The 27514-nt window shown below is 52.2% G+C and overlaps 3 protein-coding genes across 12 annotated transcripts in view; 1 reads left to right on the top strand and 2 right to left on the bottom strand.

Moving 5' to 3' along the window:
* The first annotated feature begins 577 nt into the window (after window positions 1-577).
* On the top strand, window positions 578-7699 carry HPCA (hippocalcin). 3 transcript variants are annotated; one of them, XM_059690314.1, is made up of 4 exons: window positions 578-658; window positions 3007-3405; window positions 7374-7479; window positions 7585-7699. In XM_059690314.1, the coding sequence occupies exons 2-4, from the start codon at window positions 3028-3030 to the stop codon at window positions 7680-7682; spliced, it is 582 nt and encodes a 193-aa protein (XP_059546297.1). In that variant the 5' UTR covers window positions 578-658; window positions 3007-3027; the 3' UTR covers window positions 7683-7699. The 3 variants fall into 3 exon arrangements, with proteins under 3 accessions (XP_059546297.1, XP_059546299.1, XP_059546298.1); XM_059690316.1 differs by having other exon boundaries at window positions 587-658; window positions 3011-3405; XM_059690315.1 differs by lacking the exon at window positions 578-658 and adding an exon at window positions 1601-1694.
* A 404-nt stretch (window positions 7700-8103) lies between these two features.
* Window positions 8104-13377, bottom strand: TMEM54 (transmembrane protein 54). Of its 2 annotated transcripts, none has more exons than XM_059690312.1 (6): window positions 13121-13377; window positions 11705-11898; window positions 9656-9715; window positions 9325-9513; window positions 9057-9191; window positions 8104-8700 (listed from the first exon to the last, which is right to left on the bottom strand). In XM_059690312.1, exons 1-6 carry the CDS (start codon window positions 13134-13136, stop codon window positions 8608-8610), a joined length of 687 nt encoding a protein of 228 aa, XP_059546295.1. In that variant the 5' UTR covers window positions 13137-13377; the 3' UTR covers window positions 8104-8607. The 2 variants fall into 2 exon arrangements, with proteins under 2 accessions (XP_059546295.1, XP_059546296.1); XM_059690313.1 differs by having other exon boundaries at window positions 8104-8682; window positions 13121-13375.
* A 3936-nt stretch (window positions 13378-17313) lies between these two features.
* The window catches only part of RNF19B (ring finger protein 19B), a 31419-nt gene continuing 21218 nt past the window's right edge, over window positions 17314-27514 (bottom strand). For 4 of the 7 annotated variants that reach the window (XM_059690322.1, XM_059690325.1, XM_059690326.1 and 1 more), the window contains one exon: window positions 26392-27200. In XM_059690322.1, the coding sequence (XP_059546305.1) occupies window positions 26753-27200 (448 nt within the window). In that variant the 3' untranslated portion in view covers window positions 26392-26752. Of the gene's footprint in view, window positions 19869-22529; window positions 24758-24910; window positions 25404-26391; window positions 27251-27514 lie in introns of those variants that run through there. The other 3 variants (XR_009452043.1, XM_059690323.1, XM_059690328.1) reach the window with 3 other exon arrangements.

The following is a 27514-nucleotide window of genomic DNA, read 5'->3' as shown; positions in this document are numbered from 1 at the left end:
GAGGAGATCTGGAGTGTCAGGCGGGATATGGGGGTGCACTCTGTTCTCTAAGGCGGAGGTGGGGTAGCGGGCGTGCCGCCCCCCCAAGACCTCAAGGACTGGAGGAGTGGGCGCTGCCCCTCCCGGAAGAACCCTCAGCTCAGTTCCGGAGTGGAGGCGCGCAGGCAGCAGGGCAATTAGCGCCCCACTAGGATCCGGATTCGGATTCGACGTGCGGCTCCGCGCTAGGTAGGGATGGGGAGGCTGGCAGTGACGGGGTGGGGCAGTGGGATGCTTGGGCGTAGGAAAGAGGTGTCTGGGCACTGACCTCTGACCACCCAGTCGGGCTGCCTGAATCGAGATGCTCAAGAGATGGGACCTCGGTCCTCCTCCCCCTGCGGGTGCTCCCTCGCGAGGGGGGCGGGGAAGTGAGGGGGCCCCCTTCCCTCTCGGGGCAGGGGAGGGGGCGGGGGCTCATCCATCGCCCCCCTAACCCCCAGGGCTGGAGGGGGAAGGGAGAAGCCGGGACCCCCACCCCAGGGGAGGGCCCGGGCAAACGCTGCGGGGCGTCTCCCTCGCAGTCCCTCCTCCCGCCCCTCGCCCGCCCTCCGGCCGCCTCTGTCGCCGCGCGCCGCAGCAGCGCCGCCTTCCCTGCGCAGTCGGTGTCTCCGCGTCGCCGGTGAGTGGGGGCCGCTCCGGTCGGGGCTGGGGGATACGGGGAGGGGGCCGCCCGGAGGGAGGGGGCCACGTCCAGGGCTCCCAACCCCGCCGCTGCCGCGCCCCCCGGAACCCTCCCTCCGGGCGCGCGGGGAGGGGGCCGCCGGGGCAGCGCGCGCGGAGCTCTCCAGGGTGCTGACCTCGGAGTGGCCCGCGCGGAGGGCTCGGCTTCGGCCCCGCAGCGCGCCCCCTCCAGGAGGGGCGGCTCGGCCGGCGCTGCCGGGATTGAGGCGGGGGCTGGGGCGAGAGCTGCGGGAGGTCCAGGGGGTCCCCGGGCAGGTTCCCCAGGTCGAGCTGTGAGTCCGCCCCATTGTGGGGACTGGGGTCTTTGCGAGACAACAGAATCTTCTACCGCCGTCATTTCCACGTTTTCCCACCGGGAGGGGCAACTCCGAGGGTGGCGGGGAAGAGGGGGCCCGGGAGGCTCTCTCCTGCCCAGCGCACCTCTCTGCCCCCACCCCATGACCCAGTTCCTTGGACCTTGAGGAGGGACTAGGGGACATCCTCGGCCACCCTGGCCACAGGCCTGTCCTCAGCCCCTCCCACACACTTGTTCACCCTCGGCTTGGGGCAGGAGAGGCTGATTTAGAAGGGAGGGCGGCCAACTTACAGCAACATGCATGTGAGACTCTGCTGGGGGCACACAGGCACATCTCCCTCACTGTGAGGGGTGCATACCTAGTCACATGCACATGCACAGACAGGGATTGAGGCACATGGGGAGACACATGCAGTGCAGAAACCAGGGACACACGTGCATACATGAACACATGCACTCACACACACGCTCACTCACATGTGCACAGAGCTGCGTGCAAATTCACACACAAGGAACCCCCTCGCCCTGTCGCACAGCCCTAAGCCGGGGAGATTCACCTGCACCTACTCCCGCATCTTTGCCCAGAACTGCCTGGCTGTCTCTCTCCGTTGCTGTCCCCTCAGCCCTCCACACTCTAAGCTCCCGCACGCGTGGGGGACCTTTCTGGACTAGAGGCCAGGTGAGTGCTGGGGAGGGGTGGCTGGCTGCAGGTCTCCCTGGAGGAGGGACCCACCGAGGTCTGAGAAGGGCTGCAGCTCCCTTTCCTGGGACCCAGCAGCACCCCTGGGGAGAGAAAGCCGGCAAGGGAGCCTGAGGGTCCCATGTGCAGCTGGCCACATGCGAGGTGTCGGCATGGGAGCTGGCTTGTGATGACATGTGGGATCGTGGGCTGGCATGTTGTGATGGGAAGGGTATGGGAGTTGTGCATGCGTGGTGCCCTGTGTCCTCCCATGTGAGTTGGAGAGCAGAGGGAATGTTGTCGTATGTAGAAGCATGGTGATCCATGGGTGGGTGTGGGCTGGTGTGTGGCGTGGGACCCAGCATATGGATTTGGTGAGCTGTGTGTCATGTGTCAGTATGCATTCATGTGTGTGTGGTGTATGCGTCTTGCGGCATCTAGTACATGGAAATCATTTTTATTTGTTTAGCACTTATCTAGCACTTCCATGTGCAGACATTCTAAATGCTTCCCATGTGTTAACTAATTTGATTCCACAACCCTCATGAGGTAGGTACTGTTACCCCACTTTACAGATGGGCCAGAGAGAGTTTAAGGAAATTGCCCAAGGTCACATTGCCGGTAAGAGGCAGAGCTGGGACTTAAACCCAGGTGGTCTGGCTCTAAGCCCACGCCAACACCTATCTTCTGCCACCCCCTGCGGCTCTAAGCCCACGCCAACACCTATCTTCTGCCACCCCCTGTGGGGCACAAGTGTGTGGGAGACAGGCCAGTGGGTGGGCTGCAGGTGTATTTCGTGGTCATCAGGCATGTGTGAGACAATGAGGGGGCCGTGGGGAGGAGGGAGGCGGACCAGAAGGCCGCTCTGCCTCTCCCTGGGAAACGCTGGGAGTCAGTCTTGTGACTCCATAGCTGTGACACTTGAACAAGGTCACCTCGCTCCCTTGATCCTGTCTTCTCATCTGTAAAATGGGACTAATCCCCAGGCTTCGCTTTGGGAGGGTGAAGTGGTGTATATCTGTGAAGGCCCAGTGGCTGGCCCTGAGCAGGGCCTTAGTGAAAGTAAGCCCCTTCCCTTCCTGTCTCCAGGCCTGTTCCCTGGGGAAGGGTGAGGTCTGGGGGAATGGTGTGGAGCCTGTCACGGAGGCAGGATGCCTGGGTGCAGGCTGTGTGACCTGAGCCAGCTCCTCCCTCTCACTGAGTCAAAAGAGAGGCTGGGTGTCTGGTGTTTGGGGGCCCTCCTGGAGTGGTGTCAAGGGGCCAGGAGGGCCTGACTTCCCCTCTCCATTCCTTGACTCTCTGGGGGACCTAGGTAGGACTCAGCTCAGTGGCCATGGGCAAGCAGAACAGCAAGCTTCGGCCCGAGATGCTGCAAGACCTGCGGGAGAACACGGAGTTCTCGGAGCTGGAGCTGCAGGAGTGGTACAAGGGCTTCCTCAAGGACTGCCCCACGGGCATCCTCAACGTGGACGAATTCAAGAAGATCTACGCCAACTTCTTCCCGTATGGTGACGCCTCCAAGTTCGCTGAGCACGTCTTCCGCACCTTCGACACCAACAGCGATGGCACCATTGACTTCCGGGAGTTCATCATCGCGCTGAGTGTGACCTCGCGTGGCCGCCTGGAGCAGAAGCTCATGTGGGCCTTCAGCATGTACGACCTGGACGGCAACGGCTACATCAGCCGCGAGGAGATGCTCGAGATTGTGCAGGTGGGCTCTGGGCCCCTCAGAATGCCAGGTGCAGGGCCCAGCAGCGTGCACCCCACCCCTTTTCATCCTCTTGGCAGCCCTGTGGGTAGGAGGCAGCAGGTGCTATTCTTACAGCCCATTTAAAAAACTCTTTCATTAGGAAATCTTTTCTCATTTAAAGAAAAGTTGAGTAAACTCCCATAAACCCTTTAGCCAGACCCACCAATTAATATTGACCACCACTGCTTTATCATTGTGTGTGTGCACATGTGTGTAATGTTTTGTTGTTCCGGACAGGACCCTTTACCCCCAAATACATCGGGACACAGTCCCTAAGAACAGGGACATCCTCTTACATAGCCCACAATATGATCATCAGAGTCAGGGCATTTAACACAGAAACAATGCTGTTATCTAACCTACAGACCATATTCCAATTCTGCCAAATGTCTTCATAATACTCTCTTTTGCCCTGATCTAGGATCAGACATTGCATTTTGTTTTCGTGTCTCTTTAGACCCTGTTAGTCTGTGACAGTTCCTCAGCCTTTCTTTGTCTTTCAAGATTTGACATTCCTGCAGAGTACAGGCCAGTTACGTTGAATTGATCCTCATGTACTCAAGAGAAAACAGTTGCTCAGAGAGGTAAAGACATTTGCTTGAGGCCACACAGCCTGTGAGTGGGCCACCTGGATTCACAGTCCACATTCCATCTGGACACCCAATCCAACTAATTAATTCAGGGCTCTCTAATAGCCTCACGCTTACAGCCATGAGCTCAGTGCGTCTTTACAGCAGCCTCATGAGGCTCAGAGAGGTGAAGTGACTTGTCCAAGGTCACACAGCATATAAGAGGGGTCAAGCTCAAGCTGGCTACCACTCAGAGCTACCTCTTGAAAAGGGTCTGGCTTCCCATTCTGGAGTTGGACTCAACTCTTAGATAGCTCATCTGAAAAATTCTGATCTTACAGGGAGAATTTAGGACCTGATAAGAATGTCATTTTAATACAAATTTAAGTGTGACCTGTTAGCTTTGTCTCAAGGAGCGTCCAGAGTGTCCATGCCCTCAGTGCAGCACTAAAGACCATCAAGGCTCTGGTTCTCTTTTTACCCATCCAGTTCCTTGTACCCAAGCTTCTGTTTCTTCACCTGCAAAGTGAGGATGTTAACCCTCAAGGCTACGATAGGTTTAAAGTGGGAAGTGACTCTGGCAGAAGGCCCCACAGACAGTTGGTTCTTGGTAAACGTTGTGATTCTCTTCCTGCACATTCTCTGCTCCAGCCGGAATGGCCTTTTCAACGTCCTTGGAATGTGCCCTGAGTAATCCTGCTGCACAGCTTTGCTCAAGCCCTTGCTCCCCTTCCTTCCGCCTTTCTTTTCATCCCTCAGCTCTGCTGACTGCTCCCCACTTCTAACTCACCTCGCCCTACTGGACTTTGGCTTCTCTGTCACCTGGGCCTGGGTCTGCTCTCTCCAGCCAGAGTAGAATGGGCTGCCTTGGGATGTGGTGCCTCCCTTTGCCTGTCAAGAGGGGAAAGCCTTTACGTTTGTCAGTGACTCCCGTGGGCCAGGCGTTAAGTCTCTAGTTGATGGGTAGTGGGGAGTTCAGGGGGTTCTGGTGGAAAGGCTGAGGTAGCCAGAGTGGTGGAGGATTACTGAGGGGTTGGGCAGCAGCTGGATACCAACCAATGTGGCGGGGTGTTCATGTTTTACCACTTAGCGCGGTTGCACTGGTATATACTGGTAAATCTCAGCCCTGCTGGGCATCCTCGGGACGGCCTGGCTGGCCTCTGCTGGCTGGGCCCTGGTTTCCCTCGCTACAGCCCATCAGTCAGCCCCAGAGGCCAGTGCAGAGTCAGGCAAGCCCCAGTGCCTGATTAATGACAAGTCAGCTCCAGGGAGACAATGAGAGAGCAGCAATTCCAGACAATTAATTAGGAGGCCCACAAGGGGGCGTTCACTAAGTCACTTGCTCAGTCCTTCTCAGACCCTGTCCTGTGGTCAGTACACTAGAAGGGAAGAAACTGCATCTTGGCTGCTTGGGGGTCCCACCCTGGTGGGCAGGCCACACTGCCCAGCTTGGTGACAGGGTTGTAAATGTGGCATCTGGGAGCTCAGGGGACTGAAGGTCAGGGAAGAACTGAGGATGTGGTGGATGAGTAACAATTAGTATACAAGCTGCTGTTTACTGACTACTTACTCTAGCCAGTCACTGTTCTATACACATGATCTCATTTAATCCGTTAGACAATCCCCACGAGGGAGATATGATTACCCCATTTTACAGATGAGAAAACTGAGGCTCACAGAGGTTAAGTACTTGTTGAAGGCTACATAGCAAGTGATTAATGGAAACAGGATGCCACTCCAGGTCCCCCTTACCTCACAGCCCCCGAGGATCATCACCACCCACAAGCATCTCTCCAGCAACTACGAGGAAGTGGGTTCTAATCTGGTCTCTGCCATGAATTCCCTTCCTGAGCTTTTATTTCTTATCTGGAAAATAGGGATAAAGTACCTGACACATAAATGGTAGCTGGTATTGTCGTTCCAGGCAGAGGCTGTGAATGCTGGGGAACCGGGAAGGTGCAGGAGTGTTTAGTTGCGGCAGAATCACCTACCACTGGAGGCCTGATAGTGGAGGGGTCAGAGGGACCAGATTGTAAAAACTCTGAATGCCAAGGGCCAAATGGCTTGGACTTGGTACAGAGGGCAGTGGGAGGTGCCAGTGGCTTTCGAAAGGGAAGTTCCTGCCAGAAGCCAGGCACAGTGCTCAGCTCTGGGGATATGGGCACTAGCTAGATGTCCACGGTCCTTAGTTGTATGTTGGGGACTAGGAACAATCGAACAAAGGCATCCCCTGCGGCGTCCCCTAAGGAGAAGCCCAGGAGGCTCCGAGCGGGCATATGGGCCCCCGACCAGCATGGATCCGAGGAGGGCTCCCTAGGCAAGCGCCATGGAAGCTGAGCCGCAAGGAGTGGGAGGCAGCAGAAGAAGCGTGGGGCAGCATCCAGAAGGAGCTGAGTGCACGGCAGGTCTGGAGGGAGGCCTGCGGATGACTGGAGAGAGGGGGCGGCCCGCTGGGCTGGGGACGTGGTGGTGGAGATTTGTGTTTAGAAAGAGCTCTCGGAGGCAGCGTGGGGGCACAGACCCAGGGAATGAGGCTGGGAGAGACCAGGTGGAGGCTAAAGCCGGATCTGCGGCAGGGTACATTTGTGGTATGGGCGAAGGGGAGCAGGTTTCTTGGAGGTGGTTTCAGCAGCGAAAAGCTGGAAGATGGAGACGATCGGCCCGGTCCCTTGAGCCGATCCCACCCGCCAAGCCCCACGTGCTCTGTGTACTTTTAGCGCAACCCCCTTGGTGTGCCTCGGAGCTCCTGCACGTGGGCGACTACTGCCTGGGGTCCCGCCGAGTCCAGGTTGTCCCCGCCCCCGGCAGATGCTCATTTGCGTTTATTTGCATAACATTCCCCGCCCCCTCTGGGCCCTGCAGCCTCCGGCCTTCCAGCCCTCAAGGCGGCCCAGCGCCCCCTGCCGGCCACAGGGGTACCGCAGCCCAGTGCCACCTGCCGCAGCCCAATTCCCTCTGTCCGTGCCCAGCGCGGGGCGCCCGGAGTTTCCGAGGAACAGCGCTAAAACCATGCTTACCCGGGAACCTGCAGCCCCATGTCTTCCCACATCTCTGCTCACCCCCTGCACTCAGCTACCCCCAAACTGTCGGCGCCTGCTCGGAGCTCCCCGCGGCGCTCTTTGGAAATGCCTATCCCTCGGTCAGCCACTCCTCTCCCACCTGCGCGCCACGGAACTTGGTCCGGGCCCTCGCCTACAGACCCCCCTCCTGGGAAACCTTTCCAGACACTCCTTCCCGGACCCCCCACGCCCCCGTGACCCCCTCTCCACTCGTCAGTGTACCTGGGGGCGCTTCTGAAGGTTGGGGTGGGGGTGCTCGGCAGCCTCCTCTCACTCCCCGCCTTCCCCTCCCGACCCCCAGGCCATTTACAAGATGGTTTCGTCGGTGATGAAGATGCCGGAGGACGAGTCGACCCCGGAGAAGAGGACGGAGAAAATCTTCCGCCAAATGGACACGAATAACGACGGTGAGGGGCAGGGGCGGGCGCCACCTCCTCCCCCTCCGCGGCTCTGCCCTCTGCCTCCCCTCGCGCGGGCCGCCTCCCCCCTGACACCGTTCCCTCCCGCTGCAGGCAAGCTGTCCCTGGAGGAGTTCATCCGCGGAGCCAAGAGCGACCCGTCCATCGTGCGCCTGCTGCAGTGCGACCCCAGCAGCGCCTCCCAGTTCTGAGCGAGGAGCCAGGTCCCCTCCTCCCCGCCTCCACCGGCCGCTCCCGGCTCTCGCTTCCCCTCCCTTGTGTCTCTCCAGGCTGGGGGTCAGACTGGGCCTTCCCCCCAGGGTCCGCACTCTGGGGGGAGCCTATGGAAAAGGGAACCCTGCCGTCCTCCCAAGGCCCAAGCAAGCGGTTAGCACCCCAATCCAAGGCCATCTCTCCCTTCGGCAAAGATAGGGAGACAGGCTCTGGCGTGGTCCTCCCCTCCGAGTCAGCCTTCCCCTACCTCGATCTCAGAATTTCAACCAGCCCCCCTCCCAACCCACACGCACAGCCCCGAGGCCAGACGTCCCTGCCCCAATCACCGGCAGTTCCCCCTCCCCCACCCCACCCTGGTAGGTCTCAGCCTGGGTGGGGAGCGTGGAAACCGAGCGCAGGTGAGGAGCCAGTCTTTTTATTTGGAGGGGAGAGAAGGATGGGGGGCAGGGAGTGGAGGGATAAGGATAAAGCTTCCTGGAGCCATCCTTCCCTTCCTGCTGCAGCTTTTGTTGGCTGGAGGCCACGCTGCAAAAGGAAAACCTCCCAATTGCAGTGTGAGCCCCATGAATCCCTGCCCGGCTTTCAGCACGTGGATGAACACAGGCCCACAGACACAGCTAACCGCCCCCGCCCCCTGCATCCTGCGTGGGAAAGCACAGGCCCTGGCCGAGCCCTCCCCTGCTGCATGCCTCCCCGAGCGTCTCTGTTCTTTTTAATAACTTCAGAATAAAGTCTCACTTCAGCGCAGAGCGTGGGTGGCCGGGGGAGGGGTTTAAAATCCCCACCCAGATCCGGGAATGGCCACCGAGCCCTCACGGGCCAGCTCCAGGGATCCTGGCCTGGTCACAGTGCAGACTTGGTTGCAGGTCCCCGTGCTCATGGGGTTGGGTGAGGCAGCAGCTGTCAGAGGGTCAGCGGGCCAGAGCTGGGGCAGCTCATCAGGTCATGGCCTTCCGCAGCCTCCGGGCTCTCCTGCATCTGCGGAGACAGGAGAGGCTGCCAGGCTGTGGACCTGGGTCTGGGTCTCCTCCAGGCCCCCCGGGGAGACGAGGCTCCCTGAAGCAGAGCGGCATCACTGCATCCCAGGCCACACCCTTGGAGTGCCCCCAGTTCCAGCCCAGATGACCCCCCCCCCTCAAGTCCTGGGCCCTGGGTGAACCAGGAGCCAACGGTGTGTCTTAGCTGGGAGATCTGACCCCTCTGAGCCTCCAGGCCTCTCCCTTTGGTCCTGGGGAGAACACTGTCGCCCCAGTTCTCAAGCGGGAGCCCCATGCAGAGGGATGGGGGCTGCCCAGCAGGGGCTCCCAGAAAATGAGGGGAGTCACGGCTGTGGAGGGGATGGCAGGCCTTACCATGTGGTGGCTGCTTTTCCCCCACCAGGGCCTCAGTTCCAGCAGCTGGTGGGCGAGATGGGCGCATCGCACAGCGAACACACTCTCTGTCACGCAGAACACAAGTGCGATACCCCAGAGGCACAGGCTGGAGCTCTGCAGGGACACGGGGCAGAGATGGCCACAGGGGTTGGGGGTGGGCGGGCAAGGCTCCAAGAACCCTTCCCACCTCTGATGAGCACTTGATTGACCCCCCACTCCCCACCCCATCCCAGGCCTAAGCACTCACATAAATGCGTGTGGGGTCGAAGGGACAGTCGGGTGCCAGGGCCAGTAGTTCGGGGCTCTCAAAAGTGCAGGCGGCCAGCAGTGCCCGGCCCTGGGTGGCAAAGGTCACAGCGATCGAGGCCAAGAGTCCGAGAGCACAGGTCAGAGAGAGAAGGGCACAGGCCACACTTGAACTAAATACTGCCCAGCGCTGGATAGAAGAGACCACTGGTCAGAGGCTATCGGGCTCCACCCCACATGGGCAGTTCTGGCCCCCATGGGGTCAGCTCACCCCCTCCCAGCAGGCCAGGCCCTTCTTTCCCCAAAGCCCCATTCCAGGAGGTGCCACATACCAGAGGGATGCTGGGGAGGTAGCGTGACAACACAATGGCTGCGATGCCCGAGGTGATGACCTGTGGGGAGACTCAAGTCAGCCCTGACCCTCCTGCTGGAGGAGAGCGGGCAGTGAGGTCAGGGCCCCTCTCAGATAAGGATTCCCCCAAAGCCAACTGGAGCCCTCAAGCCGCCTCCTCCCCCGCTGCTTTGCCTCAGCTTCATTACTTGGATCTGCACGGAGGCACTGCCCCCTCATGGTCCAGCCCCCAAGTGATGTTTCTAAAGCACAGTCACTTCCTGCCTACAACCTTCCATGGCTCCCCACTGCCCATAGCTGTGTAGCTCCAACAGGGGCCTGTGCATCCCAGGGCCGCAGCGGCATGTACCAGGATATGTATGACTTGCCTCCCTGGAGTGGAAGAGATTTGGGAAGAAACTAAGTAACTCGCTGTCAAGGAACTAAACCCAAAATAAACAAATCAGGACACTTTATGGAGAATTCAAAATCTTAGGAGTACGTTATCTCAAGCTCTCAGCGACCTGGCCTCAGTCCCAGCAGCATCTCAGCCCCACCCCGCCAAGCCTCTTCCTCATTGCCCTGGATGTAGACACCCGCACACGGCCTGCTCATGATGCTGTCCGCACAGCGCCCTCTCAGCCCAAGAGTTGGCTGTTTAGCCCGCCAGCTGCCCCCTGGCTCTCTGGGGCTCCATTCAGCCAGGCTTCCTTCCTGAGCTCCCTCACTGTATCAGGCATGGGCTGCACCCATACGAGGCGGGTGGTATAACAGGAGTCCAGCAATGTCTGTAACTCACTGTGCAGCCATGAGTAGGTGCCTCAACCTCTCTGGGCTAAGTCCTGCTCTGCAGGATGAGCTTATGGAAAAGACACTGACTTTGGTGTCAGGCACATTGTGTCAAATCCAGCCTGGCCTCTTTGCTTCAGCAGGAGGCTGGGTGAGTCCCTGAGAGGTTTCCCCCTGTCGGGATAATAATGGCCCCATGTTGCTGAGAACAGTGAGAATTAAACGAGGAAATGAGGGTAAAGTGGAAGTGGTCCATCCTGGAGCCCATAATCCTGAGCTCACGGCCTTCCTTGCCTTCTATCCAGGCTGGTGAGAGGAAAACACAACAGTAATAATAACGCCAAAGCACCGCACACATCGCCATGGCTCAGCCTGTCCCACTGACGGAGGCGCTCCTTGCTGGGCTGGCCGAGCTTCGTTATGCAGGGGAGGGAACAGGCTGACAGGGAGAAATAACTCCCTTAGCCAGGAGGTGGCAGGGAAGGACCTGACGCTGACATGTGGACGTTGCCCCAAGGGCTGTGGCCACCTCTGTGGCTAGGTGGGAAAGAACTTTATGCACTTGAGAATACCGGGCCCCTTCACTCATGTATTCATCAAGGCGGTCTCGACATCCAGGCATAACCGTGGCTACCATTTATTCAGTACTTATGTAGACCAGGCCTCATGCTAAGCTTCCGAAACATTGTTTTTTCAGTGGCTCCAGAACAGACCTGAGCTATTCCCACTTCCATACCTTTGCATCTGCCATTCTCTGTACTTGGAATGCTATCCCAGCTTCCTCTACTACCTGCTGGCCACACACCTGGGCTATGGTAATTGCACCCGATCCTGGAATTCCTACTCAGCCATCAGTGCCCAGCTCAGGGGCTGCTCCCTCGGTGAACCCTCCTGAACGCTCTCCAGCTGAGTGGCTGCTCCTTCCTTCTGTCTAGTGGCGTCTTGCCTATTGCCCGCTATACTCATCATCCCAGCTCACAGCAGTGAGTCTGAGCATGTGGCAGACACTGTGCCAAGCACTTCAGTGGATGATCACGTCCAGTGCTCACCAGGACCCTCTGTGGTGGCCACTGTTACGATCCCCACTTTATAGATGAGGAAGCTGAGGCAAAGGGAGCTTGGGTGGCTCATGCCGTTGGTAAGTGGAGCAGGGGTTAGTGCATGGGCTCTCTACTGGCCCATCCCAGGCTCTGGGTGGAGACTCATCGGAAACCTTTCTGGCCCCCACCAGCCCCGCCAGCCCCTCCCGGCCTGGGCCTACCAGGATGGCAGAGGTGACCGAGAGGATGTTGACCACGCAGTACTGCAGAGCCACGGTGTCGTGGGGGGCAGCCACGTAGCGCAGCACGGTGCCGTGGAGCAAGGCGGCCGCGATGAAGCTCATGTGACCCAGCACCACCAGCACCAGCCCCGTCTTCATCAGCACCTTCCGGAAGTCATCCACACTCAGGCCACCTGTGGGGGACAGCGTGTCAGGGCCATGGGTGGGGCTCATCCTGCCATGTTCTTGGGGACCCTGTGCCAGGAGGTAGTCCCCAGGAATCAGGGAGGGATGGGGCCATCCAGCCACAGACACTCCGTGTGACCCTGTGCCAGCCCCTTTCTGAGGCCCAGATGACTCCCGTGTCAAACGGGGAAGGCTTGGTCTGGCTGATCTGAGAACCCAGAGCCTGCAGGACCCTCTGCAGCTGCAGCTGCAGGTGGAGGAGAGTCAGAGGGCGGGTGATAGGCTGGACAGGCATGTGGAACCGGAATGGCATCGTGTAGATTAACTGCTGGCCAAACAGGAAGGGGCACAGCAGCTTTGTCCAGGGCCTTGACCCACCTCGCCCCATCCACCCACCCACCTGGCACCCAGATACCACCCGGCCCTGAGCCGGGCGGGCTCATAAACAACAGCAGCATCCCAAGCCCAAGACTTTGGTCCAACTGGAGGCACCGTGCCATCGCCGCGGGCTATGCCTGGAGCGCTGGGCAGAGAGTCTGAGGGCAGGCCCTGGCTTGTTTCTAAGTCACCATTCTTGGAGCACTTAGCCGTGTGGTTGCATCCTGGTAAGCACTCCACTCTTAGAGCTCCTTTATCCTCAGGGTAGTCCTAAGGAGGAGGGGCTACCACCCCATTTTACAGCAGAGGAAACTGAGGCTCACAAGGTCTCTTGGACTCCCCAGGTGTGTCTGATGCCAAGAGCAGCACCACTGAGCCCAGGGAGTGAGGGAGGGGACATCCACCCCACTCCCCTCCGGATCCTGTTCGCCAATGGTCCTTCTCCCCACCCCAGGGAATGGCAGTAGGAACCCTGGGCAAGGCGAGGAAGCGGAAGGCAGGCGGCCTCTGGCTCAGAGCTCCCTGGGCCGGATTTCCTCCTGCGTCTTCCTTCTGGGCGAGGTGGGGGCTGCTCTCTCCAGTGTTTCTTCCCCGGCCTGGGGGGTGGGGGGGGGGGGTGGGGAGGGGTGGGGAGGGGGGGCCCCGCCTCCTCAAGAGAGGAAACAGGGGAAGAGGCGGGAGGGCACCGCATCCCTCCACATCTCCGCTGGCACAACTGGCCAGAGCCCAGTGCCCTGCAGGGAAGGCGGCCTGGACTCCGGTCCCCGGCTCCCCCGACAGTGCTCCGCCCCGGCCGCAGCCTTGGGTGGTGCGGGCCTCCCGGGGTCCCCCCCCCCCCCCCCCCCGGCTCACCAAGGCGCAGGCACATCTCGGCTCCCGCGCGGGTCCCCGCGGGCGGCTCAGCGGGGCTCCAGAGGCTGCGGGCGGCCTGGGGGCTCCGCTCCCATCCCGGTCAGCGGCCTCCGCGCTCCCGCATTCGAGCCGCTCCCACTTCGCGCCGGGAGACCGGCTCGCCGGCACCGCCGGCCTTCCTTCCCGTCACCCCCCGGGCGGCCCTGCCCCGGGAGGGCCCTGGCGGCCGGCTCGCATCCGGGCCGGTCAGACCGGCTGGGCAGCCCTTCCTGGCCCGCCCGTCTGAGTCACAGCGCTGGCCCCACCCCCGTCCGCCCGCCCGCCCGCCCGCCCGCCCGGCACAATGAAGGGGCTCCTGAACTACAGCCGGGACTGGTAAAGTCCCTACTACGTGCTCCTGCCAGGCCTGCACTTTTAAAGGGTCTCTAGAGAGTTTTCAAAGCATTTTCTTATTTTATCTCACCACGAGCTTAGGGGGCAGACATTATTATCCCTGTAGACAAAGGTAAACAGGCCGGGAACAGTTGAGAGAAAGCAATTTGCCTGAGGTCACCCTAAGGACAGATCCTGTCCCCCAGGCAGTGCCTTCTGCCACCCACTGCTGTGCTCCCCAGAGGATGCCCAGCCTTCACCTTGACCACAATCGCCCCGCGAATATGCGCACGACCCCCCTCTCCCGCTCCCTCACTCCTCTGAGCTTCAGTTTCCACCTGTAAAGTGGGCATCACTGAAGTGGAGGCCTGGTGCACAGCTGTACCCGGGCCGCTGTGTGCCCTGTGTGTGGGACCCCTGGAGAGCTAAGGGAGCACAGTCACACCACAGGAGGGAGTGGGGCCCTCTGGCCGGGCCTGGCAGCCCTGTGACATCGCAGGCCACCACCGTCAGGCAGACGTGCTGTGCTGCCCTGTCAGGCGCTGTCTGAAGGGGGACAATGCGCGACAGGTGCGGGTGGGAAGGAAAGCGTGCGAGGTGAGAGAGAGACGGGGACAGTTCCCAAGCCACCGGCTGGCATCTGAATGCTGATGTCCCTGTGGACGGCCTCATCGTCGGGCGCTTGGGCAGGACTCGTCTGTGTTGTAAATGGTCAGACACTTGTACTTGTGACCCAGCAATTCCACTTCTAGGTCTTTCCCCTACACACCAAAGAGTGCAAAGAGACACACACCTCTAATGATGTTTATGGACAGGCTGTTTCTAATAGCAAGTAACAGCACCAAAGTGACAACCAAGAGCTGGTATGGGCTGGCACAATCCTGAGAGGGAAAGATTCTCACCCATTTCACAGATGAGAAAAGTGAGGCAGAAGGTAAAGGGCTCAGCGGTAGAGCCGAGACTTGAGTCAGGCCTAACTGTGAAGGCTGCCCTGACTTCTGAGGGTGGTTGGGGACTGTGGCGAGCCATAGCCTTCAGGGAGGGGGCCTGCTTTCTAGGGCCCTGAGGAGGGAGAACGGTACACCTGTTTCTCCCCAGACACAAGTTCCTGGTTAGGGCCCAGCCTTAGCTGCCTGAAGTTATTGCCGTTTCTCTTCCTTATTGCCAATTGGTCAAAGTCCATTAGTCCGAGCCACCCAGTGCCCCTTGCCTCTGCCCCACCCCTCTGCACACCGGCCTTAGGTTCCAGGAAGAACCCCGGCCACAGCTCTAGTCACTTGTCCTCTACCAACTCCCCGTGACGCGCTGGCAGCTCGCTGTCATTCCCTGGGCCTCAGTTTCCCCATCTGTCAAATAGAGATAAGGACTGCCTTTCCTGCCTCCCAGATTTTGGAGGCATAACGCTTTGAGGGATATGAGAATGGATTGGAACCCAGCCAGAGAAATATAAGTAGTAATTCTCTCTCTTCCTAGAACATTTAAGAACCAGGTGTGGCATAGACAGGAGGCTGGGTCTTCCCAGGGCTGCTCAGAGGGGGGGTGTTGGTTCAGGCTTCTGTCCCTGTGCACCCCCTCCTCACCTGAAAAAAGGCCTCCCCCCATTACAATAACAGTTCCTCCATGTAACTGAAACAGTCACACGCAAACCCTACCATATTCCAAGTCAGTATATATATACATGCACACAAAGCTGAAAGCCAGCTGATCATGCTTGTCTGAGAAGAGGAGGCAGTTAAGGGGACTTTTATGTGTTTACAATTACAAATTCTAGATGGTGTGAATAAGGGTGTTTGTTATTTTTTGTAACTTTTACATTTCAAAAAACCCCACACAACTCATTGTAGAAAACTTGAGGGGCAAACGGAAAAGTATAAAGAAGAAATCAGAACTACCCACAATCCTCTCTGCCCTCACAGAAAACCACCGTTCACATTTGGAAGGTTTCCCTATGTGCGTCTTATCATTTTGTTCTTGAGACTCCTGCCACCCGGCTTCACTCTGCCAGTCCTCAGCACCTTACGTGTCTCCCTCCCTGTCACCCACCTCCATCCATCAAAGACTTGGGTTTCCAGATTTCCATCAGGCAATCTGTGCTCAGGTCCTGCTCATACATGTGAACGACCCTCCTCAGGGACCTTCATCATGACCCCAGCCATCCTCTCTGGGTCATGCCTTGAACAACCCGCTCTGACATCCCAACCTCAAGCATCCCTCCCGACGCCCACTGCCTCATTCCCTGACTTCACAGAGGCCACTGGCCTATTCCCTTTTCTGCTGTTCAGTTAGCACCCTGCTGGCCTCTTCATCACCGAACCTACACCACAAGGTTGAGCACCTGAAGGCCAGTTCAGTTGTTCAGGTGAGAGATGAGAAGTGTAGGGGACTTGGACTTGGACCAGGATAGTGGCTGTGGAGGTGGAGAGCAGAGGAGAGATTTGAGAGATGTGATTCTAATACACATTACAATTTGGAAAGCACTATTTTAAACCCATTTACCTCCTTACCTTATTCTCCCAGTCGCTCCTCCAGCCCCACATGGACACTTCTCCATCCCACATCCTTCCTCTTTCTGCGGTCCTTCCCACTGGCCTGTAAACATGCCCAAGTCTCTTCATCCTACAAGAACACACCCTCTTTCGACTCCTTTTGCATTTTTAGTTACTTCTTCTGCATTTCCTTTCCATTCCCTTCCAAACCTCCAGAGTGGATTAGCTTACATGCTGTCCCCATCCTCTCCACTCCCACCTCCTCCTCAGTCCACAGCAATGTGGTTCAGCCCTCTGCTGGAAGAGCCCGTGTCTAGGCCACCAGGATATCACTCCCCTGAATCCAATGGAAGCACCTCTTTCCTGGTTTTCCTCCTGCCTCTCTGGTTGTTCCTTCTCAGTCTCCTCTGTGGGCTTTTTGTCATCAGCTCGACCTCTAAGCGTTAGTGTTCCTCTGCATCCTTTCTGCGTCCTTTCTTGTTTGCATTGGTTGGTTCATGCCTTGTTGTGGTTCCCTTTTTATATGGTGATTCTCAAATCACGGTCCCTCACCTAGACAGCTCCCCTGAGCATCAGACTCAAGTAAGTATCCAATCACCTTATCTCTCCACTGTGTGTCCCTCAGTCACCTCAAGCTCAACATGTACCAATCGATAGCTTCATCTTTTCTCCTAAAGATGGCGGCATCATTGTGTACTTAAGCCAAAGCCTGGGACCCAGTCTCTACTCCGTCTCTTTCTATATAAAGTCAGTTATCAGGCCCTGCTGATCTACACCATAAATGTTTCTATAACAAGCGCCTTGCTCTTTGTCCCTGCCATTCCTGCCCTTGCCCTTGTTCATGGAGCATCTCTTGTCCCCAATTGTTTTTTGTTTTTTTAAAAATATATTTTATTGATTTTTTACAGAGTGGAAGGGAGAGGGACAGAGAGTCAGAAACATTGATGAGAGAGAAACATCGATCAGCTGCCTCCTGTACCCCCCCGCCCCCCCCCCCCCCCACTGGGGATGTGCCCGCAACCAAGGTACATGCCCTTGACCGGAATCAAACCTGGGACCCTTCAGTCCACAGGCCAACACTCTATTCACTGAGCCAAACCAGTTAGGGCCCCAATTGTTTTTTTACATGACTAAGTGATCTTCCTAACGTATAAATCAGATCACATTACTCTTCTGCTTAACATCAGAAGCAACACAAAAGAAAGTAAAGAAGACAAATAAATGGAAAGGTATCTGGGGCTCTTGGATTGTAAGGTTTAATGTTGTTAGGATGACAATTCTTCCCAAACTGATCTACAAATTGAATGCAAACCCTATCAAATGCTTTTTTTTAAAAAAAAATAGAAATTCACAAGTTGATCCTAAAATCATATGGAAATGCAAAAGATCCAGGATAGCCAAAATAACCATAAAAAGAAACAATCACACTTCCCAATTTCAAAATGTACTACAAATCTACAGTGATCAATACAATGTGGTACTGGCATAAGAATAGACATACAGATGAGAGGAATGAAATGGTGAGTCCAATAAAGAAACCAGAAATAAAAATACACATATGATCAACTGATTTTTGACAAGGGTACCAAGAGGATTTAAGGGAGAAAAACAGTTACCAACAAATGTAGCTGGGACAACTGGGTATCCACATGCCAAAGAATGAGATTGGACCCTGGCTGGTGTCACTTAGTGGTTAGAGCATTGGCCTGAGCACTGAAGGGTCATAGGTTCAATTCCCGGTCAAGGGCACATACCTGGGTTGCAGGTTCAATCCCTGGCTTCAGTAGGGGTATGTAGGGGAGGCAATCAATCAATGTGTCTTTCACATTAATATTTCTCTCTCTCTTTCCCTTTCTTTTTCTCTCTCTCCCCTCCACCATTTCCTTCCTCTCTTCCACTCTCTCTAAAAATCAGTGGAAAAAATATCTTCAGTTGAAGATTAACAACAAAAACAACAACAACAAAAAAGAATGAGGTTGGACCCCTACCTCATACCATATACAAAAATTAACTCAAAGTGTAAGAACTAAAACTATAAAACTCTTAGAAGAAAACGTAGGCATAAACCCTTGTGACCTTGGATTAAGCAATGCTTTCTTAGGTATGACACCAAAAGCACAAACAACCACAGATAAATCTGATTTCATCAAAATGAAAAACTTTTTGCTTCAAAGGACATAACAAGAACATTAAGAACAGAGGCCCTAAGTATCTCATATATAGCTCACCACTCAATATTCAGCGCCTAGAACAGTCACATGGTAGGCATTAACTGATGAATAGAGCATTAAATCCGTGGTTCTCAAAGTATGGTCTGGGAACCAATGAGGGTCCTCAAAGACCTTTTCAGAGGATCTGTGAAGTCAAAATTATTTTCTTAATCTACTTTGATGTTCTTTTGCTTTTTTGATGGTGGAAAGGCAATGATGAGGCCCCTTAGCACAAAGGAAGGCAGCGGCTCTGAGCTATATATGTAGTCATTGTATTGTCACTGCCATGTGCACACAGTATGAGAAATAAATATGCCAGTTTCACTTGAGAATGACGTGATGAAACAGTAAAAATCATTAACTCTATTACATTTCTACCCCTGGGTATACTTCTTTTAAATATTTTGACAGAACGGAAGCATTCTGCTGGCTGCCTAAGTACCATGGTTGTCTCCAGGAGAAGCACCTGTGCCATTGTTTGAGTTGCAAGCTGAACTAGCTGCTTCTTTTCATGAACACCATTTCTCCTGATTGAAAGATACACTAAGATTATGCAAATGTGGGTTTCTGCAGACATTTTCTCTAAAATGAAGGAAGTGAGCCTGTCAATTCAAGGAGAAATATTGAAAATATTTGCTGCCAATGATAAAATTTGAGCTTTTGAATGAAAAAAAGACTTTTGGAAAATTCAACATTTGGAAGATCTGCCCCTCTCAGTGAATCAATGTTTTCCAAGCAACCAATACAAGATGTTACAAAATCATGAATGAATAATGGATGCATTCAAAGTGGTGTGGCTCACAAAGGCAGGCCACAAAGGTCAAGTTAAGCAGCATCTCCAATGCAGGTTAAGAGGAGGGACAGTGACCCTGCCCTTGCTGAATCCTTCTGATGACAGTCCAGGCCTCAGAATCCAAGCACACAGTGCCAGCAGTCTTCGCTCACTGTCGCCCTCCGTGCATGAAGCCCTCTCTCTCATATCTGCATGTGAGATAGCCATGTCAGAGTGGAGGGGGCACGATATCTGGAGTTCCAGATCTGGGTTGTGGCCTCCTCCTCCTCCTTTTTTTTTTTTCTTTTTTTAGTATAGCAGTAATGGATTTTATTTTAATTTTATTAGCTTGCTTCTTTTTTGATCTGGCTGTGATCTTCAGGAAACCAGTGGCCATGTTTGGGTAAGTTCATGAGCTTCTTACGTGTACAAGAAAGAGCCATGTTCTGATAACTTTTGGTAATGGGGGCGATGGCAGGGACACAGAGGAAGTGAGGTATCAGGGAAGCCATCACTGATTTTAAATTCCTGAAAATCAGACTTGGAAGCACCTTTGAAGGCTAACAGGTCCCTAAAGAACAGGGACAATGGTCTGGCGACATCAGGTGACATGCTCTGGGTATGCTCCTAGCACTTATGTCTCCCGTACCGGACAGTCCCACACAGGGGGTTGGCCTCCATCACATCTAGGTTGTTCACGGCAGCATTTGGCTGGGGCCCACATTCTGTGTCCAGTCAGCTGCAGTGAGGCTGGCAGGGCTGGCTGCACTGGATCTCCATGACCTAGATCACAGCGATTCGTGAAGACAGTCAGGTCCGCCGGCCTCAGGCGGAGGCTGAGGGAGTTGCAGGCACTCATCATCAGGATTTTGTTTTTTTTGTCTTCTGACTTGTGTCTCAATTTTCTTCTTCCATTTTACAAAAGAAGGAGTTGGACCAGTTAGTCTTCAAAGGTGCTTCCAAATCTGACTCTCCAGGAATTTATTATTATTATGGTTTGGCTGCACATCAGCTCTAGCAAAATGACAAGTCATATCCTGGCTCAAAGGTTTCAAGTTGTGCTATTTCTCAGTCAGGGAACAGAAACCACTCTATTTTTAAGCAGAAAAGGACTTAATACAACAAATCAGGTGTATCTCTCTCAGATGTTGATGCGTCTCTCTCAGTGATATTTCTACCATCTCTCTCCCTCTCCTTTCTTCTCTCTCTAAAAAATCAAATGAAGCCGGAACCGGTTTGGCTCAGTGGATAGAGCGTTGGCCTGCGGACTGAGAGGTCCCAGGTTCGATTCCGGTCAAGGGCATGTACCTGGGTTGCGGACACATTCCCAGTGGGGGATGTGCAGGAGGCAGCTGATCGATGTTTCTCTCTCATCGATGTTTCTAACTCTCTATCTCTCTCCCTTCCTCTCTGTAAAAAATCAATAAAATATATTTAAAAAAAAAATCAAATGAAAACATATTTTTAAAAAGAAGTAAAAGATAGTAAATATAAAAAGATATTAATATTTAAAAAATAATAAACCCCCTCCTTTTAATCTCTTAAAGGAGAGATTAAAAATCCTATTAGTGATGCATCCATCTATGGGCGATGTCCATTCCGTTCAGTCACAATTCTACCTCAACAACCTGTAACCTAAGGGCTACATTATCAAGTTACCAACAATAACACACCTTACAATACTAGGGAACATGTGGGAGGTGGGGAAGAAATGGGTGGTAGCTATAAAACATAGACACACTACAGCAAGGAAAACATGAAATACTAATGTAGTCCTCATTTCTCTCTCAAGTTCTCATGAATTATTTTTATCCATAACTTTCTTTCTCCATTGCCCATTCTAAGTTCCTTGTCTCCCAGCCAGTACCTCAGTATTGGTATGATGACCCAAATCTTTATTCCTAAAAGAATTGAGCCCTTAGTGGTCTAGCCTTTAGAACTTTTTCTCCTAAATATGGTAGTAGTACTAGAAGTAGCCCCAGAGGGTCCTTCGGGTTCCAGGCACACCCCTTCCAATCCCTCAATGAGCAACAGCAACCTGTTTCCCTGGGAATCAGCGTCAATCGCTCCACCTAACACAACTGCCCCCTTTTAGGCTATTGGCTCAGTGGATGAGGAGCCCAAATTGGGCAGAAGACTTCTAGTCTATGGACTTGTCATGTGCCCTGGTGAATGTATTTCTCTTGTGGTTGTTGAGAATTGTAAACCATTTGTAAGCCATTTGACTATTCTGTAGGGCCAGCTGCTTTAGTTTGATTCCGTGAGTCTTAGCCCATTGCCTCCCTGGATGAGAGGCAGTGTTGTGTGGAACACCATATAATGAATAAGACAATCAGGAAGTTTATAGATAATAATGCTGATGATCATGATAATAAATGAAATGGATACTAGTTAATACATCCAGAACTTACTACAGACCAGGCATTATATGTATTTATTTAATTCTCAGAATCCCAAATGAAGAAACTGAAATAGAGAGGTTAAATAATTCGCCCAAGGTCCGAAGGTACTTAAACAGTGGAGTTAGAATTCCTACCCAGACATTCTGGTTCTGGAGTCTATCCTCTGAGCCACTATGCTTCTCAATGTGAACAGATAACCACATTTAGAATAACAGGGGGTGGGGGAAATGCCTGGTTTTATAATAATTGGGATTTTTCTGTTTAAAAATTTTTTTAATATATTTTATTGATTTTTTACAGAGAGGAAGGGAGAGAGATAGAGAGTTAGAAACATCGATGAGAAAGAAACATCGATCAGCTGCCTCCTGCACATCTCCCTGGGGATGTGCCCGCAACCCAGGTACATGCCCTTGACCGGAATGGAACCTGGGACCCTTCAGTCCGCAAGCCGACACTCTATCCACTGAGCCAAACCGGCTTCGGCTAATTAAAATTTCTTTGTGAATATATTAGGCTTGGCATGCATGGAAACAATCCCTATCTTGAGTGAATGTCTTTTCCAGTGAGGAGAAATTGCTGCTTCCTCTATGATGGAAGGGATCTGATATAATGTAACTGCTACTGAGTGCCCAGCTGGTCCCCTCAGAGCGTGGAGCAGGGCTCAGTAGTGAGAGAACAGCCATTGCCGGAAATAGCATGGCTTCCCTCCAAAATCATAAGGCTCTGTGCTGTGATTCGCTTATGGAAGTTTGCCACAGCGTGTATCCTATGTCCTTATTTGCCAAGGACTTTGCACACCACTGGATGTGCTAGGTCATAAAACCAAACTGCTTACCTTGCAGCCTGTACTCACTGCTGGCCATTCTCTTTCTGGGGGCCCATCAAAGCTGGTGGCCTTATGGATTACTTGATAAACAGGTTAGTGCAGCATAACCAAATGTGGTATGTGAACTCTAAAATCAAAAGCGATCCATCAAATGCTCAGAAGTTTTCTTAGTGGTGGGGGGTGTACAGTGCAACAGCTCGTCCTTCACTTTAGATTACCTGCCATGTTCCAGACTCCTCCGGGTCCCTAGAAACTCCATGGAGTTGAAAGTTTCCACAGGAGCATTGCCTACCCGCTAAAACACACGTGTGTGTTTTTAAACAAGGCATTTATTTACATACCTGCCACATCTTATTAGATCCAAAACATGTCATCACATGTCGAGTGATGTCCTGCTGTGAAAGGTGAGATGATAAAGTGCCTGCAGATGAGATTTCAACAGAGCCGGAGAGCGGACATAAGCCAGATGTACAACAGCAAGATGGACTGCTGACCCTGCAGGTGAAAGTAATCTGCGTTTATGTTTTCTGTTCTTTGGGCTAGAGGGGAAAAGGATATTCCAGGTCAATAGTTGCATGGCTGCAGGTGCCAGCGATGTGCTGATTTGCTTTATAAAGAGGTACCTGAAAGAACAGCTACAAGCCAAGTCCTGTACAGGGCAAATGACTTAAATGTGAACAGATAGGGGTCACCACTCCTGAATTTCTCAGTCTCTGATGGTGGTGGTAATATCTACTATTCCCTCAGGGTTGCACTGTGGCTTTTGGCTTATGATTCTGGTGGGGAAGAATAGTTCTGGGGACTTCCCTTTGTTCTTCTTACACAGCTTTCACACTACGTGCCAGTGTGAAGGTTCTGCCAGTTGCCAAGTATGTCTATTACAACTGTAACTACAGGAACTGGGAAATAATGGGATGGATATGTGGGACAGAACCAGGCCAAAATTCCTTTTAAATTACTTGACCCCTGCCCACCCGCAGTGGCTCAGTGGTTGAATGTCGACCTATGAACTGGTTCACGGGCAGGGCAAATGCCCAGGTTGCAGGCTCGATCCCCAGTAGGGGGCATGCAGTAGGCAGCTGATCAATGATTCTCTCTCATCATTGATGTTTCTATCTCTCTCTCCCTCTCCTTTTCTCTCTGAAATCAATAAAAATATATTTAAAAAAATAAATTACTTGACCCCTATGTTTGCTAGGTACGCTGTAATAAAGCACCACAAATTGGGTGGCTTAAACACTACTTTATTATTTCACAGTTCTGGAGGTTAAAAGTCCAAGATTAAGGTGTCTGCAGGGTCGGTTCCTTCTGAGAACTATATAGGAGAATCTGTTCCATACCTCTCTCCTAGCTTCTGGACGGTTCGCTGGCAATCTTTGGCATGCCTTGGCTTCTGCTGTTATCATCCCGATCTCTGCTTTCATCTTCACATGGTGTTCTCTCTGAGTGTTTCTGTGTCGAAATTTCCCTTTTTTATATGGCACCAATCATATTGGATTAGGGGCCCATCCTACTCCAGTATGACCTCATCTTAATTACACCTGCAACAACCCTATTTCCAAATAAGGTTAGATTCTGAGGTATTGGGGTTAGAACTCCAACATATTTTGGGGGACACAATTCAACCCATTAATACCCCATAAGCCTCTAATCTAACTAGATCACAGAGACCTTTTGGGTCCCAAAAAGCACATTAGAAAGAGGTTGGAATAAATAAGTATCCATTTTCCATATCCAGTTTCTTCCCATTGGCCCAAATACGACTTGTGACCAGACATGCCCTTTCAGCATTAGCCCCTTTGAAAGTTGACCACAAGAGCCCATCTGTCTGGCTTTGAAGATGATCTCTTCCTGGCCTGAGAGGAACCTAACATTTCCTTGTCTTCAGAGTTGTTTTGCTAATCTACACATCTTGTTCCCAGCCACCTTGTCAACCTAATCTACTACTCTCCTCCTTGGTCCACTTTGTCCCAGCCACACAGGCCTGTATGTTGTGTGTGTGTGTGTAAGTAAACAGACTAAGGACGCTCTACCAAAGGGCCTTTGTACTTTATTCCTCATGCTTGGTATCACATGGTCCTCACTCCACTCAGGACTCTAATAAAATGTTACCTTGTTGAAGAGGCCTATACTATCCATCTAAAGTAGCACCACCTGCAACTCTCTTCACCTTCCCTGCTTTGTTTTCTTTAGTGCATTTACCCTCATCCAGATAATGAATCTGATCACCTTTCCCCACTATGTTAGTTCCATGGGGACAGACCTTTGTTTTCCTCATTGATGCATAGTATACCTGAAACATAGCAGATATGAATGAAAGCTCTACTTAAAACATTCCCTACGTTCTAAACTGACCCACTTTTAGGTCCTGGGTGCGTAGCTCAGTTGGGTAGAGCATCATCCTGGTATGCCAAAGTTGTGGGTTTGGTCCCCGGTCAGGGCAACAAGTCAATATTTGTCTCTCTCCCTCCCTCAAGTCAATAAAAATAAATAGATAACTGGACCAACTTTCCCGATGCATTACTCCCGGTCTTTGAGTGGTGGCGAAGGGTCTTTCATCTGCTAACGTCTAGAAGACACAACAGGAGTGTTGCAAAGGATTAGAATAAATTTAGTTTTCCGTGGCCTCTGGTCTAGAGTTTTGGGCTTTTCTTAGAAGACAACCATAATCTCCCTTTCCTTATTTCTTATTCCTGCAAGAGGAAAAAGCATGAGCTGTTACCAAAAGCATTTTCAGTACACCATCTCAATCTTTACAGCCCCACAATTAGAATTATTATCCCCATTTCGGCGAAGTGAAAACAGACTCAGAGTAAGTTGCAAAAGTTTCACAGCTACAAGAAGTGGGGCCCAGGTAAGAATACAGGTTTGGCTGCAAACTCCTGCCCCTCCAACAGACTTCCTTGATTTCATCCAAGTTAATTGCTCTCCTGAGGCTTCAAGAGAATTGCACGTGGAGAGTTAATAATTTGCATTTCAGACTGTCTGCCTTTTTTCCCCAACAGGCTTCCTTTTTCACACAGGGACACCCTCTAGGGTGCCTTTTTCCAAAGACCCAAAGTCCACTGACAGCATTTCCAGTTCCAGGTGCAGGGAAATGTGCTAAGTCTGGCTGCAATGCCCAAGAGAAAAGAATCTTCCAGGTTGGCTGTTGTCCAGACTCATCATCCTCATTGTAGAAAAGCACAGGCCAGGAAGACAAAGAGCAGGTGCATCTGCGAAAGGAAACAGAAAGCTATCTGGTCCTCAGGGAAAGGATGTTTGCAATTCTTCCTCTGGGCCCAGGGCTAAGGTGCTAGAGGAGTTTGGCACTGGAAGTTTCTTAAATACCGTCTGAGCCGGAGAAAGTAAGGGCAAGAAATCTCTGCCATCTCACACAATCACAAAGTAAGTTACTGCCAAATTTGGAATCTTACATCACGTCTCATGAATCTTTAACTTTCTCTGCTATACTTGAGCATGAGTGTTCATTTCTTAGACCATTATTTTAGACAGAGCCAAAATCCGAAGTAGTACCAATTTAGCTCAATTCTGACAAATTTATAAGATCAGATAAAATTAAGAATGTTGCGATTTTGATGGCATTTCTTCTCTGTCCTTTCACGACAAATTTTAGTCAGATTCCTTAGTCCCTCTTAAACTAACTTTGCGAAACTCGAGAAAGCTTTTGAAACATGGAATGTGTACCTGATAGCTAACAAACACTGAGGTTATTGCTTAGTGATTAGAATATGCAGAATCAGTACATTTCTTCCTCCAGTAAGAATACTGTTTCCCAATATATAATCCTGCAATATTCACTGGGATCGCTCTGAAGAGCCACTAAATTGCCACTCCATCCTTCCCTCGTCTGGAAACACATTTCTAGTAGTGACTACAATACAGAAAAGGGTAAATAAAATTCTAACAGGAGACTGCACAGCTGCCTCTAGAGGGCAAACGAGGTTCATTTCAATCTACAGCTTCTCTATTTGGCTGATTCAGCTAATTCTTCAGTCTGACTACGTAGTCCGAAAGAAGCCTGGCTTGCTTCCTATTATGCTAGGAATCCCTAGTTATAGATGACTCCACTGCAGTCTGATTAGAATATAATCCTTTTTCCTGAGATTAGGAACAGTCAGATCTAGAGACTGTTAAAGAAGTAGTGGTCTGTTTCAAACCCTTGGCTCTGTAGGACTACCCAAGCCAAGGAACGAGATGAGCTGAATTACAACAGAAATCTTTATTAAAACGTGACCTTCAGTAAAGTTAGCATACATACAATATACACACATACATCTGTACACTCTTTGACACACCTCACGGATTGCCACCATTAGTTTAACCAATAAATTAAAACTTAAAAAAGGGGGAGGGTGGGCTGTGGGACTAAGGGCAAAATTTCTCATGTTTTATCTGTAAGAAACTGCAAATTTCTCAGAATTTCCCTGGGTAAAACCTGTGACCAGAGAATCTTTGAAATAAAATACATAAATCTCCATCCCCACCCCCCCAAAAAAAAAAAGATTTCAAAAGATGCAGTTACAACAAGTGTGCTTCTCGGAACAGGAGCATTCATTCCACTTCATACTCTGGCTTCTGCACCTTCTGGCTTCAACACAGTCTTCCCCTCAGCTGGGGCAGAGAGGTTCATATGGGCACTTGGGCTCGGCGCACCTTGGGCTCTGGGAGTCGAGGGGCAGGCTGCAGTATGGGAGCGAGGGGAGCCGCACTCATCTGAAGTGAGATCTGGCACATCATCTGATTGCGTATCTGAGCTCTCCAGGTCACTGCGGATGCTCTCGGGCTGGGCCAGGCTGATGTCCCAAGGTTTGCTGGCCAGGCAGTCTTTCTGTTCACAGCTTTGGTGTTTGCAGGGGAGATCCTCTTCATTGCTGCCACCACCACTTTCTTCATTCTCCGCCATCTGAGCATGAACATGGAGCGAGTCCTCTGTGCTGCTTCCACTCACCAGCTGATAGTGGCTTGGTTTGGCTTCAATGTCCACTTGTATTTCCATATTGTTGCATTCTCTGTGGAAACAAAACCCACTATGCTGAGTCATGCACGGGTCATGCTACACCTGTTGGTAAAAGCAGTTTGTGGTTCAGGATTAGGAAGTCCTAAAACATAGGTAAAGAGACTAGAGCTCACTTTTAGCGAAAATAAAAATTTAACCTAACACTCAAGATGAAGAACAATTAGATCCTTTTTGTTGATTTAAAAAACACACACACATACACCTCTGCCAATTTCTTTAAAAAAAAAAATAAGTTTGTCATCACCCAGTTTTCTTTTTCTTATTGATTTTAGAGAGGAGGGAGGAATGGGGGGAGGGGGGAAGAAA

Source organism: Myotis daubentonii, chromosome 3 (genome assembly GCF_963259705.1).
Source record: "Myotis daubentonii chromosome 3, mMyoDau2.1, whole genome shotgun sequence".
In the NCBI taxonomy this organism is placed as follows: Eukaryota; Metazoa; Chordata; class Mammalia; order Chiroptera; family Vespertilionidae; genus Myotis; species Myotis daubentonii.
This window is presented reverse-complemented; position numbering and strand designations above follow the sequence as displayed.

Bases quoted from the DNA above. Each gene is read 5' to 3' on its own strand.
- HPCA (XM_059690314.1), top strand. From the start codon at position 3,028: ATGGGCAAGCAGAACAGCAAGCTTCGGCCCGAGATGCTGCAAGACCTG. The intron at 3,406-7,373 runs GTGGGCTCTGGG...CCCGACCCCCAG, and splicing joins AGATGCTCGAGATTGTGCAG to GCCATTTACAAGATGGTTTC. The intron at 7,480-7,584 runs GTGAGGGGCAGG...CTCCCGCTGCAG, and splicing joins AATGGACACGAATAACGACG to GCAAGCTGTCCCTGGAGGAG.
- TMEM54 (XM_059690312.1), bottom strand. The intron at 9,716-11,704 runs GTAGGCCCAGGC...GTCTCCCCACAG, and splicing joins CGGTCACCTCTGCCATCCTG to GTCATCACCTCGGGCATCGC. The intron at 8,701-9,056 runs GTAAGGCCTGCC...ACAGCCTGGCAG, and splicing joins GGAAAAGCAGCCACCACATG to CCTCTCCTGTCTCCGCAGAT.